This window comes from Quercus suber, unplaced genomic scaffold (assembly GCF_002906115.3).
Source record: "Quercus suber isolate HL8 unplaced genomic scaffold, Cork oak 2.0 scaffold_286, whole genome shotgun sequence".
Taxonomy (NCBI): Eukaryota; Viridiplantae; Streptophyta; class Magnoliopsida; order Fagales; family Fagaceae; genus Quercus; species Quercus suber.
In genome coordinates, this window is record NW_027069742.1 from 145170 (window position 1) to 166335 (window position 21166).

The 21166-nt window shown below is 34.7% G+C and overlaps 2 protein-coding genes across 8 annotated transcripts; one reads left to right on the top strand and one right to left on the bottom strand.

Moving 5' to 3' along the window:
• Positions 1-2311: 2311 nt before the first annotated feature.
• Positions 2312-8333, top strand: LOC112026687 (protein FLUORESCENT IN BLUE LIGHT, chloroplastic). 7 transcript variants are annotated; one of them, XM_065782009.1, is made up of 6 exons: positions 3588-3684; positions 4369-4446; positions 5120-5237; positions 6127-6298; positions 6852-7172; positions 7875-8333. In XM_065782009.1, the coding sequence occupies exons 3-6, from the start codon at positions 5232-5234 to the stop codon at positions 8075-8077; spliced, it is 702 nt and encodes a 233-aa protein (XP_065638081.1). In that variant the 5' UTR covers positions 3588-3684; positions 4369-4446; positions 5120-5231; the 3' UTR covers positions 8078-8333. The 7 variants fall into 7 exon arrangements, with proteins under 7 accessions (XP_065638077.1, XP_065638079.1, XP_065638076.1 ...); XM_065782010.1 differs by having other exon boundaries at positions 6130-6298; XM_065782008.1 differs by having other exon boundaries at positions 5120-5229.
• An 847-nt stretch (positions 8334-9180) lies between these two features.
• Positions 9181-17210, bottom strand: LOC112026668 (oligouridylate-binding protein 1B). Its single transcript, XM_024059359.2, has 12 exons — positions 16915-17210; positions 14774-14835; positions 14323-14425; positions 14094-14170; positions 13959-14020; positions 13766-13853; positions 12151-12226; positions 12024-12054; positions 11400-11519; positions 10932-11017; positions 10277-10453; positions 9181-9818 (listed from the first exon to the last, which is right to left on the bottom strand). Exons 1-12 carry the CDS (start codon positions 17017-17019, stop codon positions 9534-9536), a joined length of 1272 nt encoding a protein of 423 aa, XP_023915127.1. The 5' UTR covers positions 17020-17210; the 3' UTR covers positions 9181-9533.
• Between the last annotated feature and the right edge of the window lie 3956 nt (positions 17211-21166).

Below are 21166 nucleotides of genomic sequence, written 5' to 3' on the forward strand. Positions count from 1 at the left end.
GCGATTACAAGTAAAAAGAATCTCAGTACCTAATACCAATCTACAGTTGAACCCTTACCCCAATACCCAATTGGACTTGTAATTTAGCAGCAATCTCTCCTTTCAATGCACGAATCTCAGTACGTGACTAACACACCAATTAAGGAAGATGTTGGCTGCAAAGTTCTTCAGTTCATCCAACAATGAAGATCAGGAAGCTCCTTAGTCACAAAACCCTTAGCGCAAAGACGCAGTAACTTCTAGAGAGAATATGATGAATTAGGAAAAATTCTGTCTCCGGTCACAATTTGCATGCACAATGACTTTGCATCAAGTTGCATTACTTTGCATCACCCGTGACAGCCCTTAAAATAATCCTTATATATGTCTAGAGTTGTGAGGAAAAAAAAAAAAAAACCTACACAAATACACATGGATATGCGTAAAATTAGATCTGGAAATTCTAATTTTGTAATTCTCAATAGATATAACTTCTGTCTAGCTGCTGCCGAGCTACATCATTAAACCTCAATAAATAAGATTCTGTCGAGCTATCTGTCAAACTTTAATGAACAACACTTCTTCACTTGTTTCTTGGACAGATTTGCATAGCTTTAATACTAAACTTGAAATCTTGTTCCTTGAAGAACTATACCCATCTTAGATATACCCAATTACAAGTAAAGTACGTTTTGTCAAAGGATCAACCAATTTACATAACATATGTCTCTAACAATCCTCACATATATCCTAACATTTTTCATCCCTAAACTATTGAAAAAAAATTCTTTTTTCATCCCTATTTTTGTCTCTGAACTATTGAAAAAACTCTTTACAAAGTTTAGGGATGAAAAAAGAATTTTTTAAAGTTTAGGGACGAAAAACAATCTTTTGATAAAATTTAGTGACCAAAGTAGTATTTTACCTATTCAAAAAAATTTTTTTTTTTTTTGTAAACAGTTCTCTAAATATTAGAGATAATCTTGAAGTTGATGAAAATGACATATGGTTTTCTAAGTAGGAGCATAACTAGACCCTTTTGACTTGGCCTTGAATACTATATTAGCATACGAATATGAGTATAGCAGTAGAATAAGAAATTTTTTTTTCCCAGTGGGTACATATAAACTAAAAATAAATAAATAGTGTCTCCACTCAAAGTATTTGTATTATATTTATTTACTATTATAAGTTATATTTAGGTTCAAGAATGTGTAAAGTTATGGTAGTGAAAAGTGATGGTCATATCATGATTGATACGTTATAGTTATTAGTTTTAAGAAACTAAGTGTGCGTTTGGATGTGGATTAAAATTATAAATTATTTCACTACTCAGCTTATTTTTGCAACTATTCATGGGCCCCACTGCACTTTTTGACATTATTCATGAGTCCTACTATACTGTTTCAACTAACTTTTACCTTTATCTACAGTACTTTTAGCAAAAAAATTTCAGTTTCAGCAAAATAAACGGTATCCAAACAGACACTAAAGGCATAATGCATTATTGCATACATTAACATTTTGAACACATTTGGTAGATTGTAACGATAACTATGTAGCAATATGAATATGTATTTCGAGAAATACAAGATGCAGAAACAATAATTAAGGACAAATAACAAGATTTATAAACCACAAAAATTAAGAGAGAGAGAGAGAGAGAGAGAGAGAGAGAGGGAGTATAGGAAAATCGTAGAGCTCTAATAAGGAAATAAAAAAATATTTACAATAAGAGAGAGCAGCAACTAAGAAGGAGAGAGAGGTAGTACTTGTAAAAATAGGAGAACTCTAGAAGAAGTTGACAATTTTCGAGAAAATGAAGAGAAAATTTCAAGAGGAGCAGCTTTGCTTTGGTATTTTGGGAATTTTCTTAATCAAGCCTATAATGTTAGGCAAATAAATAGGAATTACAGGGATTTTGATAAGTAATAGCTATTCTTTATTTGATTACAGGGATTTTGATAAATAATAAGTATCTTTTATTTTAAAAAATTATTATTCATAATGAATAACTATCCTTGTAATAATAAAAATATAATCAAACTAAATTGCAAAACCATAAAAATAGTTATTGTATTACAATATTTTTTATAATTTACTAAACATGCCCTTCTTACGTTTCAACTTTTTGATATTATACAGATATAGACGAGTATCCCTACCGATTACATTGTGTTAAAAATTAAAACCGATTGATTTTAGTGTAAAAAAGGTTCAAACCAAATCCATTATTTGATTACAAAAATTTTAGTGTTATTTTTGGGAACTCAAAGGGTTTTTTTTATTTTTTTGGGAACAACTCCAAGGGAATTTTACATGGAAAAAACATTCTTATCATTATTATATAGAAAAGCCCACAGAAACCCTTCCCAACGTTTTATCCGAAGCAATGGCGGTTATGCTGCGTTGCTCTTCCTGCTTCTTCACTTCTCCAAACTCCATCGCCCGATCCCCACCGTCCGATCCACTCCACAGAAAATCACATGCTCCCGGTAAGTGCTCCTGCCCGTACCTAATCTCTTCTCTCTCTCTCTCTCTCTCTCTCTCTCCTTCAATCATTTCACACCTTTTTGTCTACTTTCTCTGAACTCGTTTCATTGCTTTGAAATTGTTATTGCTTGTTTATTAAGCTCTTTAAAAGCTAAAATCTTTACAATGATCTCTTATAATGGAACAGTGTACCTTTCGTTTCTCAGGACTTTACATTTTAAACTATGTTTGGTTGCTGAGAAAATAAATTGTACAGTATATTTGAATTGTGCATTGTCCAAGAAAAAAAATATGCAATTTTAGTTATTGGGTTTTAATTTTTTATTTGTATTTTGTAGTATAATGGGTTAAATGTGATATTTTTATGTGTGAGCTTTTAGTTTGTGCAGGATACAGTTAAATGTGAAATGTGGGAGGTTTTGAATTATTACATTGTCTATGAAAAAATTAACTGTTTTAGCTAATGGGGATCAATTTTTTATTTTTTATTTTTGTATTATAATGGGTTAAATGTGATATTTTTATGTGTGAGCTTTAGTTTGTGGAGGATATAGTTAAGTGTGAAATGTGGAAGGTTTTGAATTATTACATAGTCCAAGAACAATTTAACTATTTTAGCTAATGGGGATCAAGTTTTTATATGACTTTTGTATTATAATGGGTTAAATGTGATATTTTTATAATCGAGGGAGACTCAGAGTCCATTTGCAGAGAGCTTCAAGACCCAAGTCCTTCTCTGGCCTTACATGGACACGTGCTACAGGATGCAAAATGTTTGTCAAATTCCCTTCAATCTGTCAGTTTTACTCATGTACGCCGTGAAGGAAATACTGTTGCTCATGGCTTGGCTAGATGGGCTATTAATAGGCCTAATTTAACTGTCTGGATGGAAGATGTGCCACCAGATATTCGACCTTGTGTACAAGCTGATTCAGCTTTAATTGATGAATAAAACCAGGATGCTTCCTTCTCAAAAAAAAAAAAAAGATAGTGTAAGGCCGTTTAGTGGTATTTTTGGGAACTCGAAGGGCATTTTACATTGAAAAAACATTCTTATTATTTTATAGGAAAAGCCCACAGAAACACTTCCCAACGTTTTATCCGAAGCAATGGCGGTTATGCTGCGTTGCTCTTCCTGCTTCTTCACCCCTCCAAACTCCATCGCCCGATCTCCACCGTCCGATCCACTCCGCAGAAAATCACATGCTCCCGGTAAGTACTCACGCCCCTACCTAATCTCTTCTCTCTCTCTCTCTCTCTCTCTCTCTCTCATCCAATCATTTCACACCTTTTTGCGTACTTTCTCTGAACTCGTTTCACTGCTTTGAAATTGTTATTGCTTGTTTATTAAGCTCTTTAAAAGCTAAAATCTTTACAATGATCTCTTATAATGGAACAGTGTACCTTTCATTTCTCAGGACTTTACATTTTAAGCTATATTTGGTTGCTGAGAAAATAAATTGTACAGTATATTTGAATTATGCATTGTCCAAGAAAAAAAAATGCAATTTTAGTTATTGGGTTTTAATTTTTTATTTGTATTTTGTAGTATAATGGGTTAAATGTGATATTTTTATTTGTGAGCTTTTAGTTTGTGGAGGATACAGTTAAATGTGAAATGTGGGAGGTTTTGAATTATTACATTGTCTATGAAAAAAATTAACTATTTTAGCTAATGGGGATCAATTTTTTATTTTTCTTCTGTATTATAATGGTCAAATGTGATATTTTTATGTGTGAGCTTTAGTTTGTGGAGGATATAGTTAAGTGTGAAATGCGAAAGGTTTTGAATTATTACATAGTCCAAGAACAATTTAACTATTTTAGCTAATGGGGATCAAGTTTTTATATGGCTTTTGTATTATAATGGGTTAAATGTGATATTTTTATGTGTAGAGGTTAGTATGTGGAGGATATAGCTAAATGCGGGGGGTTTTACTATTCAGGTATTAAAAAAATGGAGAGAATAAATTGGTAAGTATATTTGAATAATTGCATTGTTCAAGGGGAAAAAAATACACTTTTAGCTGTTGGGTTTTCAATTGTTTATTTGTCTTTTGTATATAATGGGTTAATGTGACATTTTTATGTGTAAGCTAAGTTTGTGGAGGCTATAGCTAAATGTGAAATGTAGGAGGTTTTATTGTTCAAGTATGTTAGTGGGGTTTTGAACTTTTTTTGTTTTGTGATTAAAATTGGATATATTTGTTTACAGAGTTAAGGGTGTTTGAGAACATTGCAAGTTGTGATGCTAGAAGAGAGAGAAGATGGGGGATTCTTGAGTTGGTTGTGTTACATGATTTTCATGATGATGGGCCAATGAGCTATGGCTCAATTGCTACTTCCTCCTCCCATAATAATGGGATGGAGGGTGGGGTTGTGGTTTCAAGACCCACTATTGCATGTGTAACTTACCAATAAAAATATATATTTTCATGACAATGGCTCTACATAATTTAAAGTTATTTAGTGAATTATCTTGAACCTAACTCATACATATTTAATTTTTGTTATTCAAAGAACCGTCAATTTACCCATATACTGGAAGGCCATAAATAGGTTGGTTGAGGGTTTTGTAAAACTTCTTGAATTGAATGTGGAGAACATCCTTTTACTGATATGGTGATATCTTCATTGATTGAATCAGGGAAGATTGCTACTCTTTCATATAAAGTGGAGAGGTTTGTATCATCCTTGAGAAGTACTTTTAATGGGTCGTCTGAGATGTGCCAAATGTTGCCAAGCTTACATTGTCAGGTATGATGGTGAGTTTCCCAATATCAGCTGTTATGTATTTAGTAGGAGTTTTGGTTGTGATATATGTTGCATCTACTACTTTATTAGTGGCATAAGAGAACTCCACATTATAAGATGTAGAGTTTAACAATATCCCTACAAAGACTGCCCTAGAGAACATTATTATGTAAACTTTGTGGGAGGGTGTTTCTCTTTTATCTGTAAAAGACCTATCTTGCAATTTAAAGGTTCCCATCAAGTTCAGCAGTCAACTTTGTGTATAAATTTTACCAGGCTTGGATTTCATTTGACAGTCAGATTCCCACAACCAGAACTAAAGCATCATGACTTAATGCATTAGTAGGAGTTTTGGTTGTGATATATGTTGCATCTACTACTTTATTAGTGGCATAAGAGAACTCCACATTATAAGATGTAGAGTTTAACAATATCCCTACAAAGACTGCCCTAGAGAACATTATTATGTAAACTTTGTGGGAGGGTGTTTCTCTTTTATCTGTAAAAGACCTATCTTGCAATTTAAAGGTTCCCATCAAGTTCAGCAGTCAACTTTGTGTATAAATTTTACCAGGCTTGGATTTCATTTGACAGTCAGATTCCCACAACCAGAACTAAAGCATCATGACTTAATGCAATCCCTTGCGATGAGTTGTAGATCAAATGGTGCTTCCCCTCCTATAAGAGTAGGTGGAGGGTGAGGTCATGGGTTCAACATGTGTACTTCACTATCAACTTACCTAAGGGATAAATAAATAGAGTCATCAAGTGTTCATATCTCAAGAAAAATGTGTGTGATCCAATTACTGCAATATATTTTAGTTTCCATCCATTATACCTTATTAATTCCCTCTTTGACTGTCATCCTTTTTATTATCTGATCGACAGTTGCCTCTTTAGCAGGAAAACAAACAGGTAGGAATTCCAACAATGGCATTTCTTGTCAGTAATTCCTTGATGTTAAGTACACCTTTGAAAGCTTTAGCAGAAACATGTGAAGCTGATAACTCTGTTTTCAACATGAACATGCCTTTATTGCTAGCCGTGGCCCTTATAGGGGCAACTGTTGGAGGTAAGGTACTATTGGCTTCATTGTCTCCTTTGGCTCTATTCCTTCTCATTACTTTGCAGGATGTATTCAAAATCTATCAGGAGTTTTATTTTTCCTTTTTTAAATAATTTTTGGTAGAGTTGCTTGTATTTATTATATTTTTAGTATCTTGATGAGCAAATAAAGAAAATGCCACACATACCCTGGAGGCTAGATTTTTTACGTATACAGCTGCATAGAAGTTTGAGATTGAGGCATGGAAATTGCATAATGAATCCCCAACATACATGACTTATTGATGTTTCTGATACCTCAGCCCATGCCATAATGCATAATTTTTTTAGTGTTGATGCTAATTCACGAGAAGAGTATTCAAAACATCACCTGGATGGAAGTATTATTTTTCTTTTCTTACCTCATTGTTAGGATTATAATTGGGAGTGGCTATGTGAACTAAGGAAATTGAGGACCCTTTTGTATTTCCATGCCTGATATTATTTTTTTTGAATGTGAAGCGTAGATCTATAGCCATGTTATGTAAATTTTCCATAATTTTTTAGTGCTTGTATGATAGGGTTGCTTGCTCGCCAAAGGAGAGGGGAATTGGAGCGGATGAATGAACAGCTACGCCAAATCAATACAGCTCTAAGAAGGCAAGCTAAGATTGAGTCCTATGCTCCCACCTTGAGTTATGCTCCTGTTGGTGGAAGAATACCAGAGACTGAAGTAATTGTTGATCCAAAGAAGCAGGAATTGATTTCTCGGTTGAAGAGCGGAAAGAATTTTTTGAGAAATCAAGAACTAGAGAAAGCATTCTTGGAGTTTAAAACAGCTCTTGAACTTGCGCAGAATTTAAAAGATCCTATTGAGGAGAAGAAGGCTGTAAGAGGTTTAGGTCTGTTTACATTCCCTTGGTCATTATTTTCCTCCTATGGTTACCTCACTTACCTATGTTTTGTGTAATATAAGTACTGTGGGTTATATAAAATCAATAAACTATACAATAGGCATATTACTGGTACTGTAGAGGTTCCACTAGAGTCTTCCACATCTAGTACAAAAATTTTAATTCCTTCCCGTAATGAATCAGAAGCATTAAGCCATGTTTTGGGTTGACCGTTGCTAAGACCTGTTTTGGGTTGCCTGAGTAAGCTCAATAATTCAAGCCTATAGAAATGTTTCTACCATTTTTTTTTTTTTTAATGAGTAAATGTTGCTACTATCTTTATGCAATTAATTGAAACCAACCATATGCAAACCTGTTATGAGGACATGTTAGTTGAGGACCAGAATCATATATTCTTTCAAGCTTCAAGAAGGCAGAACTCTTCAAATTGAATCTATTTTTTGTCTCTGAGCATTAGTTTCAGTTGAAAATATGCTTTTCTAGTATTCCCAATAGTCATAATTTGTTTTTATAATTAATTTCTATGTTCTACTTAATATTTCTTCATTACTCATGTTTTCACGCGGTTTTTTTTATTTTTTATTTTTTTTAGTACAATATAATTTCCTAGAAGTTGAGTCACCATATGGTTTGTAATTCGTTGACAGTTGCTATCAATCTCAAGTTATTGATTCAAAATTGTCCTTTCAGGAGCCTCACTGCAAAGGCAAGGTAAGTATCGGGAAGCCATCAAATACCATTCTATGGTTTTGGCAATCTCTGAGCGCGAAGGAGAGGACTCAGGAAACACAGAAGCTTATGGAGCAATAGCTGATTGTTATACCGAGCTTGGAGATCTTGAGCGAGCAGGGAAATTCTATGACAAATTCATTTCAGGGTTGGAAACAGACTGATTTGTCCCTCTTAAGCAGTAGGTTTTTTCTTGATTAATAATCTAGAGCTTGTAATATTCGTTGAGTTTTCAGACAGCTGATTACCAATTCCTTGCGGATCATTTCATTTTTGTATCTATGTTTAGGTCATTCATTTTTGTATCTTTGTTAAAGTTACTTGATGGAGAATATCCGTTCAGCCTTCCTGTTTGTATGTAAAACTAAAATCATCTATTTGTTGATTGACATGCCACCTAGAGAGATGGGTTTTATTTTACTAAGATATTGACTTTAAAGGGAACTGCGGTTGGATCTTTTCGAGTATCAGATTGTTCAAGAGTCCATTTCTCAACAGACTAGCTGATGTTGATGGACTAATAGTCGATCAGCTCTCATTCATGTTAGAGATATTGTCAGGTTACATGAAAGTGAAACCCTGATAAGACCTCAAAGCTGACCTGAGTCTGGATGGCACACCTAAATGGTTTTAGGATACAGTGAGCCCTCAGAACGGGAGCAAAACTTAAAATCATTTTTTCTAGTGATGTTCAGTTTACACCGTTCACTTTTAGAATCCAAAATATTAGAATGGGTTTTAATTTTAAACAAGGGTGTACATTTATGATTTATCCCGCCAATCTGGCACTCAATTCAACCCACCCAACATTGGCTTGATTTTCCTTTTTCCTTTTTTTTTTTTTGGTTAAGAAATCGGCTTGATTTTCTTGAGTTGATGGGTCTGCCCAGTTTGGTTAAGTGTTTCTTTTTCTTTTCATTTTTTGAATTATACATTTAGTCTTCAACCTCATATTTCAAAATGGTCCTATCCTTTGGAATGTTTCACAACCTGACTCATGCGCAGCCTACATTCAAGCCAATTTGTTGCATGAGATCAAAGTTTGCCCAGCTAGAAATACTTATTGCACCGTGATCATAGGTCAAAATCAATGACAAGTCGAAGTTTGGCACTAGTAAATTTCCAATCAGATGGGACGAGAAAACAACAAATTGCCATCAATGAAAGGTTGAATCCAAGATAAGACAGAGACCAAAAAGTTTATAATTTAGCTAAACTTCCAATCCAGAGTAAAACCAAGACACTGTAGAGTAACAGTGCACCGGTGTACAGCAATATAGCTCAAAACCGATTATATATATTCTCATGTAAGAGATCATTGTTAGAATACTCTGAAAAACCTTAGAAAGAGACTATTGTTTGCATTCCCTCTAAGAATCAATAAAACACTCGTCGCTAAAAAGTAGAAAACACAAAACAAGCACAATGATACATATATCCATACAGATAGCAAGCATACGAAAAGATAGGTAACAACCTCACCGTTGGAAAAAAGGAAAAAAAGAAAAAAGAAAAAAAAAAAGATAACGAAAAGCTTCCTAAAGGTTTACAAACTGAAATAAATCCCGCAGAGGCAGGGAATATGGGTTTCACCATATAACTTTACTCTCATTATATATCTTACTGGTAGTACATGAGCTGCTGGGCAGCAGCAACATTCTGGAACCCGCCATCATATATAGCCTGGCTGGCTCCGGCGGCGCCCATTCCCATTGCTGCCTGTTTAAGAGGATGCTGCCCCTGAGGGTGCATGAGGGTATGAACACCACCCATTTTGCTCATTGCTAATTGCCGTTCGTAGGCCAAAAGATCAGTCGCTGAGAGGCCAGGTATGGGGGCAGCTGCAGGTGGGGGGAGTGGGTTTGAAGCTGTTCCAGGTGGCGTAGGTTTACTACCCCAAGAGCACTAGAGGCAAGAGAGAAACACCAGATAGTCAATATCCAATCAACCAAAAAAGCAGACTAAGATTCCCAAACTATCTTATAAAAGACATTATAGTGCATTCTCCCAAACACAAAATGAATAAGAAAACATAAAATATTTTCTAAAAGTTCCTTATCTGAAAAATTAATACAAATATTAGCACTCTAAACACTAGATCGCTATCCTACATTACAACAGATATTCATAGGGAATAGCTTTACTGATTTCTAAATTGTGGAAAAGATGGTGAAACTGAAACACTTGCATTACCAAGAACTGAGAAACCAGTAGCATAAAAGGAGGAAATGTCTTTTTTTAAGTAACAAAAAACCATTAACAGAAAAGGTGCATAAGTACCATGTCTTTACAAGGAATGGCGAGAATAATCTATATCAATTCATTGCCACAATACAGCTTTACCAATAATCAGAAAACCACACCTTAATTTGTTTGCCACAGACATATGAGTGTGCATTTCCCATCTGAATAGCCAGGGCTGCCTCGGCATGAGTACTGTATCTCACAAAACCAAAGCCTTTATCCCGCTGGACCCGAACCTCCTCAATCACTCCTGCACCAAGAGAATGGAAGTGGCGATGCAGATCGAGCTGGGTAACCTGCAAATCAGGAAAACATAACAACTTCTTAGAGATTATAAAACCATCCCTGAAATTTCAGAAAGACTCCACAACTACAAAATGCATCTCTAAGGGTATTTGATGATTTGATCTATTCTAAGAAACATTATGGAGAGAGCTCAGAACAAAGAAATTCATATCACTCCTCCCCCCACTTCTCAGAAAATATGTGGGGGCCACCCATCAGGTCATGAACCGACAACCTCACCCTATACTTAGCACTTATAAGGGGAAGCAGTGCCAGTTGAGCTAGAGCTCATCGGCAAGATGTGGAGTCATTCTGGGAAGGTAAAGACATTAGTGGAGAAATCCAACTCAATGTTGTAACCCAAGGTATACTTGTAGAACTTCCACAACCATGGCAGAACAAAAATTAAACTGTCCGGGTGTGCACTATGTATGTGTGCAAGTCTAAGTGTTAAAATGAACAAATCAAAGAGCTGATATAACTACTTGCCTCTGAAGCAAGATTGCCCACATAAACAGTGGTATACTGAGGGTTGTTCTCAGGAGCGTCACTATTTGTTGTCTCTTTGCCATCTTCTGCACAATCAAGATAACAAAACATGAGTTTGTCATAAGCTTAGAATACCATCAGTTAGCCATGAAGTCAAAGAAGAATAGACACAATTTTTAACTTATTTAAAGCAAAATCTGTTCTCCTTCCGCCTTCTAGCCAACCGGAAAGAGCATAAGTATAAGGAAATCAACAATAATCACCCCAAAACAAATTATCTTTGTAGAAAAGTTTGAGGAAGCGCAGCACTAAACAAAGTAATGGAAGCCTCCCACATCTGGAAACAAGATAATGGCGATCCACCCCCAACTTGATGGTTTAAATTCATTTGAAATCTAAATAAGAAATGTTTTATAGTATCCACCATCGATTCTTGTTATTATCTCAGGTTTTGTATAACTCACTCACCCGATGAGCCATTTGTTAGTTCTACCACACTTTTGGCATCTGAACTCTGCTTGTCTTCATTGGAAACAGCACCTTTAGTGGCCCAGTTACAGCGTATCTGTCTACTGCCAAGCCACTTTCCTGAAAAATTAAATCACAGTTTAACATATTGGTCACACAGAACAAATAATTTTTTTTTTTTGATAAGTGAACACAGAACAAATGAAGTTAAGATGTGAAGGCATATATATTGAACAGAAACAATATATATGGAGGGAGATGATAGAAGCAGTATTCTAGTAAATAAAATGTTGAATTTACTAACAATGCTTCATTTATTTATAATTCCTGGCCCAAGGCATGGGGGAGGGGGAGGTTTGAACTAGTGACCTCTGCTTCATTATACGTGGTCCCCAGTGGACTTTGTTACGCCTGGGGGTTACTAATAATGCTTTATTCCTCAACCTTTTCTTTTTTTCCTGATTGCCATTAAGACAATCTCATATTATGTAGATTGACAAAAAATGAATTAAATCCTGGTAATTTTACCCAAGGTCACAGAAAATAAAACCAAGCATCTTAAAACTTAAAATCACAGGTTCATTTTGCAAGGGGAAAAATGACATATAACTGCATAATCCTTACCAGTTAGGTCATTTATGGCACTTTGGGCATCCTGAGTAGATGAGGAAAATGTCAAATTAGGATCATAAAGAATAACAGTACAGAAAAGAAACACAAAACACAGGGAAACACCAATTTAAATTATCACCTGTTGATTTCGGAAAGAAACAAATCCAAACCCTCTTGACCGCCCAGTCTTCTGATCCCACATAACCCTTGCATCTCTGAAAACAGAAAACATCAGATTGGGTGTCATCCATTAAGATGCAAACTATTACAGTAAGCATCATGCAATTATGAATAAAGTTGTTAATTAATGAATTTTGTATTCACTGAATTTTTAAAGAATATTGACATCAAGCTTCATATTTTATGATGAAGTAAGCATAGCATGGTTGGAGAAACAAGGAAAAAGTTTGGATCCAAACATGTTTGGAGCTATCTTGCTCCAGCCTACTAAGTGGCAATTGAAGAGACCATAAATGTGTAGTTTTAGTCACATGACTTTTTTAATGAGTTATGTGACTTGTTTAAATAATACACATGGACAATCTTATAATTTGTCATTTAATGGGCTGGAAAAGATAGCTTCAAACATGTTTGGAGCCAAACTTTGTCCATATCCTCTTCAGAAGCCTAAAGTTAAAGCAAAGCCTACAAATAAGAATCTGTTTTAGTTAATTAGGTTTTTAAATTTTATTTAATGCTTTATTTTGGTTGCTCTAATCTATAGTCAAGGGTATTTTAGTAATTCTGTAATTTTTGGGCAAGGACCATATTTATGTGCCTTTAGTTTTATTTTATTAATAATCAAGAGTGTTTATGTATAGGCTTTGGTTCAATTCAATTAGGGTTTGGTTTACTTGGTCAAAGTAGGAATTCTAATTGAAAAGTTAAGATTTAAGGTTCATAAGTGTGTTATTGTGAGAGACGGTTGTGAGATGGCTTATCGGTTATGGAGCTTTGTCTTTATAACTTTTGGCTTGTCTTGGGTTATACTTGGATTGATTCCAAACTTGCTTTTTAGCTAGTGGAATTGGCTGGGGAAGCATTCATCTCAAATTTGAAACTTAGTCCCGTTGTGCATCCTATGATGTATTTGGAAAGAATGGAATCAGAGGACTTTTGAAGATTAAGATAGCTCCAGTGATCAGATGCTTGTTTCTTTTAGTGGAACTCTTTTTGATTGGTCTCGGGCGTGGGGACTCACGTCAAGTGATTCCCTCCCTTCTTTTCTTTGCTCCCTTTCTCTTTTGTAATTTTTCTGTTGTTTGGTTTTCTTTTATGTTTTTCTCTATTTTCCTATTCTTGCATTTTCTAGGTTTGCTCTATGTTTTTCATGCATAGAGTAGCCTTTCGTATATATATCATTCTTACTTATCAAAAAAAAAAAAAAAACAAAGGAGTTTGTCAATAAAAGTGTTTTTTTAGTAACGAGGCACGGTAAACTTTATGTTCTCTCTCTCTCTCTCTGATATTCTGTGAATATTCATGTGCACTGTTCACACAGTGTGGACAAACTTGATTTAAGTTTTTTCTTACCTCTTTTCAACCCTCACTAAAATATTTTCTACTCTCTACAAAACCCTTGTCATTTTTTAACGGTAACCCTTCTTTCTTAAAAGTGATAAACCCAAGACCCACAAATACTCCTAAACCTTAACTCACCACAAAGACATGTTGACAAATTCTCCAACTGTCATACCTCTTTCTACCATCAAAAGAAAAGGATATCAATGACGGAACAGAAATTTGAAACTTACGAACAACTGGGATAAACAGAAAAGCAGGCAAACAATGTAGCATCTGTAACCTCAGGACTGAGATCACCCACAAAAATGTTGAAGTGACCTGCACATCATTATAACAGTATAAAAAAGAGCCCATGCTAATCATGCCATTGCATTGCAAAAACCAGTTTTAAGCTTTGAGTTTGCACACAAAAAAAGCACCAACCTGATGTATCCTCCCTCTGACCACTAGCATATGCCCAATTAACTTTGATAGGCTGCCCAAACCTAAAAGTCACATGAAAAGATGTAAGCAAACACCCAAAGCCAGATCAGCAAAATTAATGAGGGTTCTACTTACAGATGCCTTCCATTCAGATGTAATATAGCAAAAGCAGCTGATCTCCGATCAAAATAGTGGATAAAACCATAGGATGACTGAATAATGCAGAGACAATGACAATATGTAAGCTGCCAGCGAATTTAGAAAAATATATAGCATGCTAAACAACTCAGGAATGAGTAATTATAAATCAATAAAAAAATATTTGAAAACAATTGGCAAACTATCTTGAAAAGCGAAATCCTACCTTCTCCTTTCTAATAAGCTTGCAGCTTTCAACAGGACCAGTACTCGCAAAAACTTCTTGGAGTAGTGGTTCTGTTACTTGTGTCTGGATGTTTCCCACATAACTGCGTTTCAGTTATAAAGACATAAGAAGTTGTAGAAAAAGAAGATTAAATTTAAAACATGTATTCAATCTCATTTCTCAAAACAGGAGATAACAAACAAGTTCAGAATACTTTTTGATGGCATGATTAACAACAAAGTAGTAACTTATAAAAGTTATAGTTCTTCATATGGCTAAAGAGATTCAGAGGAGTGTTATTATCAGTTCATGCGTAAGTAATATAAGAGTGATGTATAAGTTGCACAAGCATGTCTGTGAAACAAGCATTTAAAAAACTCGGAGACACAAAAGCAAAAAAAGGTGAAAAGGCAAACAAAAATAAATTGAAAATGTCTAGACAAACACTCACACACTGCGGCAAGTACTTGGATCAAAACCAGGAGGCAGATTTCCGCTTGGAATTGGCTCAATCTGCAAAATAAAAAAGTGAAAAAGAAAATAAAATAAAATAAAAAGAACAAAATTTAAAATAAAAAAAAATAAAAAAAAATCCTGTTTTATCTACCAACATCAAGACTATAATCCAAGAATTTTTTATAAAAAATAAAAAAATAAAAAAAATAAAATTAAGAAGGTATTTTGTAAAAGAGTTCCATGTAAAAGAAATCAACGCTGACCAACCTATAAGAGGAAAGAAAATATAGTTCTTGATTTCAACCTAACAGAAGACAATGGCCGGTCTCTTTTTTCTTTTTTTTAATAAATCCGAAAGTTAAAACAATGAGGGAGGGGGATTTGATCCTAGGTTCTCCTCATAAAGAAGAAGAGGCAGTGCCACTGAGCAACAAGGTTCTTAGAAAGACCTAGTCACTTCCGCAGGACTCTTGACATTTTGACATAATGCCATCCAATATACTTCAATTTCCCACTTCTGTTTCAAATTCTACATGTGGTGATCAATTTGAGAGAACAGACTTTACAATATAAGAAAGACATTTTCCCCACTTTATTAAATAAGTAATTTAAAATTTTCCCTTTTTTCTTCGCTGGGTGAAGTGAACTCTATGAAACTTGTGACTACATTTCAGGTTCATATAACGCTGAATATTTCTAAAATAAAAGGCTTAACTACAGTGAACTTATTTTTTTAAAAAAAAGTTAGTGCCATTCAAACACTCATTCAATATCCTCCAGCTGAGAATTCATCCCACCTAAAATCTGGTCATGGATTTTTTTTTTTTTACAAAAAAATACTAAGATCCTTCAATAAACAAAAGAAACAAACCACTGGCTTTAGCTTATACATCCTATTTTTGTTTTTTTACTTCAAGGCCTATGAAAGGAAATAAACAATGATATTTTGCATGCATGCACACACACACGCACACAAAATTTGGTACTATGTCAAAAAATAATGCATGTACCAGATTTCAATAATAAAAAAATTCCAAAGCAAGTTTTGGCCCGATAGGGGAGGAGAGATTTGAACTAGTGATCCCAACCATTTATGCTACCATTGAGGTTTTTCAGTTTTCAATGATGAGGGCAAGAAATAAATTTGAATGCCAGTAAATTTAACTTTCATATGAATTTGCATGCATTAAAAACTTTAGGTAAAGATCAAACATGGTCCTTACTAATCGAAAAAAATATCAAAAGTTGTCCTCAATAATTTTGCACTCACTAGGGAAATTACAACATTAGTACTGTTCAAACTTATTGATAGTGCCCACAGACGAAGTTTCTACTGCAGTTACTCTTTACCTAATTAAATGCCCCCAAAATAAACTTTTAAATATCAACTACCAAAAATGATATACTGGGTCTTTAACCTTTTTTTTTTTTTAGTACCACTAGAGAGTGAGAATAGTCTACAAAAGTTTATGAAACGCTGGCCAAGAACTCGAAGCACCGGTTGACATTGCCAAAACAAGCATAAAGATTCCCAAAACATGAGAAAATTAAATAAAACTGGAGCTCCACTCATTGGGTGATCATGCAAATTTACAAAAACAAAACAAGATAATAAATTTACAAAAACAAAACAAGATAATAAATTTACAAAAACAAAACAAGATAATAAATTTACAAAAACAAAACAAGATAATAAATTTTGTTTACTTAGCTAAGACTGACGCAATAGCATACTTAGTAAGGGCCAGAGCAAAACTTGAATTCAAATTTCCGTACAATCCCCAAATTTTCCCAGCAACCAAACACAGTCAAATGTCAAAATTTTCAAAAAAACCCTACCCAATTTTCTCTCTCTCCCCCTCACACTCTCACTCTCATAAAACCAAACACAATATCATCCCCAAAAAAAAAAAAAAAAGCCTAGCTTTCTAAATCAGGTTCAAACAACCCCGAGCTAACCCTAGCTCTCTCACAATCCCCAATTCCACACTACCCCCAACAACCCAAAAACTCGTCGATCAAAAACAAAAAAGCACACAACACAGTCTTGAAATCGCACCGATCATAACAAAAACCAAAAAAATCAAACAGATTGAGCAAGAGAGAGAGAGAGAGAGAGAGAGAAGGAAATGGAACCTGAGGAGGAGCTAGGAGACCGGGGTGGTAGAGAGACTGTTGTTGAAGAAGAGCTTGCTGCATCAAAGCTTGTTGCTGCTGCTTCAGCCTCTGCTGCTGTTGCATTTTCTCGGGGAGTCGATTTTCCGAGAAAATCGGTTTCTTTTTTTTTTTTTTTTTTTTTCCGAGCAGAGAAAAATAAAAGTTAGGGTTAGATGGTGAGAGAGAGAGAGTGTGTGTGTGTATAGGCCTCGAGAAAGAGAGAGAGAGAAATTGAGATTTTTAAAAAGAAAAAAAAAATGGAGAGAGAGAAGAGAGAGAGGCCCGAAAAGGAGAAATAAGTGCAATAATAGGTGGGTATTTATAGAGGGAATTTTTTTTTTTTTTTTTTTTTTTTCTGTGTGTGTGTGGGGGTGGGGGAGAGTGAGTGATGATAACGTTACAAGGATTGTGATTGGGGGTAAAAGAAGTACTTTCCAACTATGTATTGACAAGTGGTTCCATGGTTATATACTAAAGATTTTGGATTTTTCTTGGACGACGAAGATGACGATGATATGGTAATTGGGTTGAAGTTCTACTACTAAGTCATAACTTTTTTAGGAAATGCTAAAGCTTCTAGAAAAAATTTACAAAACTAATGTAACAATGAATACTAACATCATTAAACGCGCTTCACTCGTACGATAAGGCTTTTTTTTTTTTTTTTAAATGATGTGGGTAGGTTTTTTTTTTGTGTTTTTGATATAACTTGGGAGTGGGTGGTTTTCTTTTTTATTTTTATAGGAACTGTAGGTAGTTTTTAATTTTTTTAATTTTTAAGTTATAAGAACGTGGGGTAGTGGAAGTAGGAAGGAACTTTTTTATATGATTTTTTTTTTTAGGAGTAAGGGATGTGGGGTAGTTTTTCTTTTATAGGAATATTTTTTGATATTTTGTTGAGTTACTATTTTAACCCCAAGAAACGATGATAAGTTAATTAAATTAAGGGTATTTTTGACAATGAAAAATATAATAATTAACTTTTTTAATCTTCTTAATATATAGAGTTTTTTTTTTTTTTTTTTTGAATGAAGCTTTCATCTATTAAAAATCAAAAAGTGGCTGAATCAGCCATTACAATTTGGCAAATATCTGGTAGTACATCTTCCATCCAGACAGTTAAATTGGGCTTTTTAATAGCTCATCTTGCCAATGCATGTGCAACAGTGTTCCCTTGACGATGTACATGAGTAAAACTAAGGAAATCAAAAGAGTTAAGTAAACTTTTAACATCCTAAATTAGGTTACCATGTAGTGCCAGGGACGGATTTGGTTCCTTTAGTTCTCTGTCAATGGTTTCTGAGTTGCCCTCCATTATTGCCTTAGTAATACCAATTTCCAAAGAAAATTTAGCAGCTCTTCGTAATGCAAGAGCTTTGACTTGGGCCATTGTTGTAGGGAGGGGAGTGGAATTTGTTGCACCATTGATGCCATAATAGCTCTACTATTCCTAATGATTACACCGAGACCAGCTTTCCCCTCTTAGCGAAACATAGCCTCGTCATAATTCACTTTATAGACTCCTTGCTCCGGCGGCTTCCATTTGGTATGGTTCTTGTGCTGTGGTGTCACTGCTGTTGGGTGAATGCATTGAAACTCAGCTTTTCTGTCCTTAGACAAAGATAGAATCTAGTTCAGAGGACAAGATGCTTTGTTGAACCGTATCTGATTTCACTGATTCCACACTACCCATCCCGTGTATGCCATGAGCTCAGCGTCCCTCTTCTCTGAAAAAGCTCGCTTAAAAATTTCTTTTATGTTACTACCTTGCATCTCCGTTAGCCACTTCCATTGAGGGACTATGCTCCACATTGCTTGCACCTCAGAACAAAAGAAGAGTGCATGTAAACAATCCTCCTCCCCTGCCTTGCAAATATCACAATGCCCATCCTGAGATATCTTTCTACACAATAGGTTCTTCTTAACGAGCAGGGTGTCTTTGCTAGCTCACCAAACAAAATTTTTTATATTGCTAGGCACCTGCAAACTCCACACTTTTTTTTAGAATTCAACATCTTGGCCTGTACTCTGAAATTGGGCAGAATTCTCCAACAAGAACCGGTATCTCGATTTCATAAAGTATATGCCCGAGGGAGTGAAAGGCCAAATCAGGGCATCTGGTTTGGTTATTGAACTGAGTGGAATGCTTTTTATAATCTCGACTTCCTGCACAGTGAACACATGGTCAATAACATTGTTTTTCCAACATCTAGTTCTCAAGTTTATTAGTACCTTTACATTTGAGTTTTCCTGAACATACAAAATTGGTGTAGCAACTCTGGCTGATGTTTTTGATGGCAGCCAGTTATCACCCCATATCCTCACCCTTTTGCCATCCCCTATTCTCCAAAGTGCACCTTTTAGAATTACATCACGGCCTTTAAGGATGCTTTTCCAAGCAAATGAAGCTGAGGGGGAGTCTTTTGCTTCAAGAATGGTCTTCCTAGGGAAGAACCTTGCTTTGAAAACTCTATAAAATAAGGAGTTGTCATTATGAAGTAACCTCCACGCTAATTTTGCAAGCATCACTTCGTTGAACATTGTAAGGTCTTTGAACCCCATGCCTCCTTGGTCTTTGTCTTGACACAAATCCCCCCATTTCACCTAATATAATTTTCCTCCTCTCACCCCTTTGTCCCCACCAAAATTTTCGAATGAGGGTCTTAATCTCATGACATAAGGTGGTAGGGAATTTAAACCAACTCATTGTAAGGGTGAGTATTGCTTGGATAACTGACTTAATGAGGACTTTCCTTAATATATAGAGATAATTGGTGACATTTCAACAAAATAATAAATGAGTATTTAAATTACTTCTTTGTAATTGGTAAAACATCAAGTTTTAAGTCTTATGAGGTAAAATCTGTAGTATTTCTAGCATTACTCAATTTTTTTTAGTCTTATTAAGTGTACATTTGGATAACTTATTTTTTACCAGTTATTTTACTATTCAGCTTAGTTTTGCTACTATTCATGGGTCCCACTGCACTTTCTGATACTATTCATGGGTCTTATTATACTATTTCAGCTAACTTTTACCTTTATCTACAGTACTTTCAGCAAAAAGTTTTCAGTCTCAACAAAATAAGCAGATTCCAAATAGACCCTAAGAGTAGAGGGAAAAAAGTGCATAGGGAAAAAAGTGCATCTCAAATATTTTTACATAAAAAAATAAGGAATAATTACAGATTACTCACCTGTGGTTAGCCCAAATTTAACTTACCCAACTGTGGTTTATTTTTGATACTTTACCCACCTGTGGTTTTATTTTTTATACTTTACCCACCTGTGGTTTTATTTTTTATACTTTACCCACCTGTGGTTTATTCCGTCTATTCTCCGTAAACCACCTCTAATTTTTCCGTTACTCTAACACCTGTTATCAAAAAATCAAACAAGAAATCAAATCAAACACTCCTCTCCCAAAACAAAACATTAATAACATAAAGAAGTTTCACTTCAATTTTTTGGTGTGGCGGTTGAAAAGGTTGATGATGATTTAGATCTGTGAAAGACTTGCAAACTATTTGATTCTTTGCCTGTGAATGAATGTTTGACTATGAGAGTTTTGTGTTGGGGATGGTTGATGTCTATTATTCATTAAATTACTGTGTTGATTTTTTTTTTTTAATTTAAATTTTTGATCGTGACAGAGTCAAAGGTAGTGGTGGTGGTGGGGAAAGAAGGGAGGAGAAAAAATGGAGGAAACAATGGCAGCAAGGTATTGGTGTCACATGTGTTCACAAATGGTGAATCCTATTATGGAAGTTGATATCAAATGTCCCTTTTCCCAAGTGGGTGAGCAACACAAAAAAACATAATAAATGCATAAAAATCAAGATTTAAAATCATATTTCTTAAGATTGAGAAATTTTGGATTAAGAATATTCTTCCTCATAAGAACATTTTCAAGCTTATTAATCCAAACAAAACTATCAAGGGGATAGAAAAGATTGAGAAAGAAATTTGTGGTGTGTTTGATTTGGTTTTAATTTTTGGTTGCAGTGACTGTGGCTTTATTTTCAAAATTTATGGGTTTAATTTTTGGTTTATGTTCAAGATTTATGGGTTTAGTTTTTGGTTTGGGTTTATGTTCAAAAATTCTGGGTTTAGCTTTTAGTTTCTAAAATCTGGGTTTAGCTTTTAGTTTCTAAATAAATTGGTATGGGCTGGAGAAAGATTGGCAAGTCTTCTAGGCTGTAAAATAGGATACGTTTCTGCCAAATTAATT

Excerpts from the sequence above, each read along its gene's own strand:
- LOC112026687 (XM_065782005.1), top strand. The coding sequence starts at position 2,372 with ATGGCGGTTATGCTGCGTTGCTCTTCCTGCTTCTTCACTTCTCCAAAC. Across the intron at positions 2,475-5,119 it reads CAGAAAATCACATGCTCCCG|GGAAGATTGCTACTCTTTCA; the intron begins GTAAGTGCTCCT and ends TGATTGAATCAG. Across the intron at positions 5,230-6,126 it reads TGCCAAGCTTACATTGTCAG|CAGGAAAACAAACAGGTAGG; the intron begins GTATGATGGTGA and ends TTGCCTCTTTAG.
- LOC112026668 (XM_024059359.2), bottom strand. The coding sequence starts at position 17,019 with ATGCAACAGCAGCAGAGGCTGAAGCAGCAGCAACAAGCTTTGATGCAG. Across the intron at positions 14,426-14,773 it reads CCAAGTACTTGCCGCAGTGT|TTATGTGGGAAACATCCAGA; the intron begins GTGAGTGTTTGT and ends ACTGAAACGCAG. Across the intron at positions 13,854-13,958 it reads TCAGAGGGAGGATACATCAG|GTCACTTCAACATTTTTGTG; the intron begins GTTGGTGCTTTT and ends AATGATGTGCAG.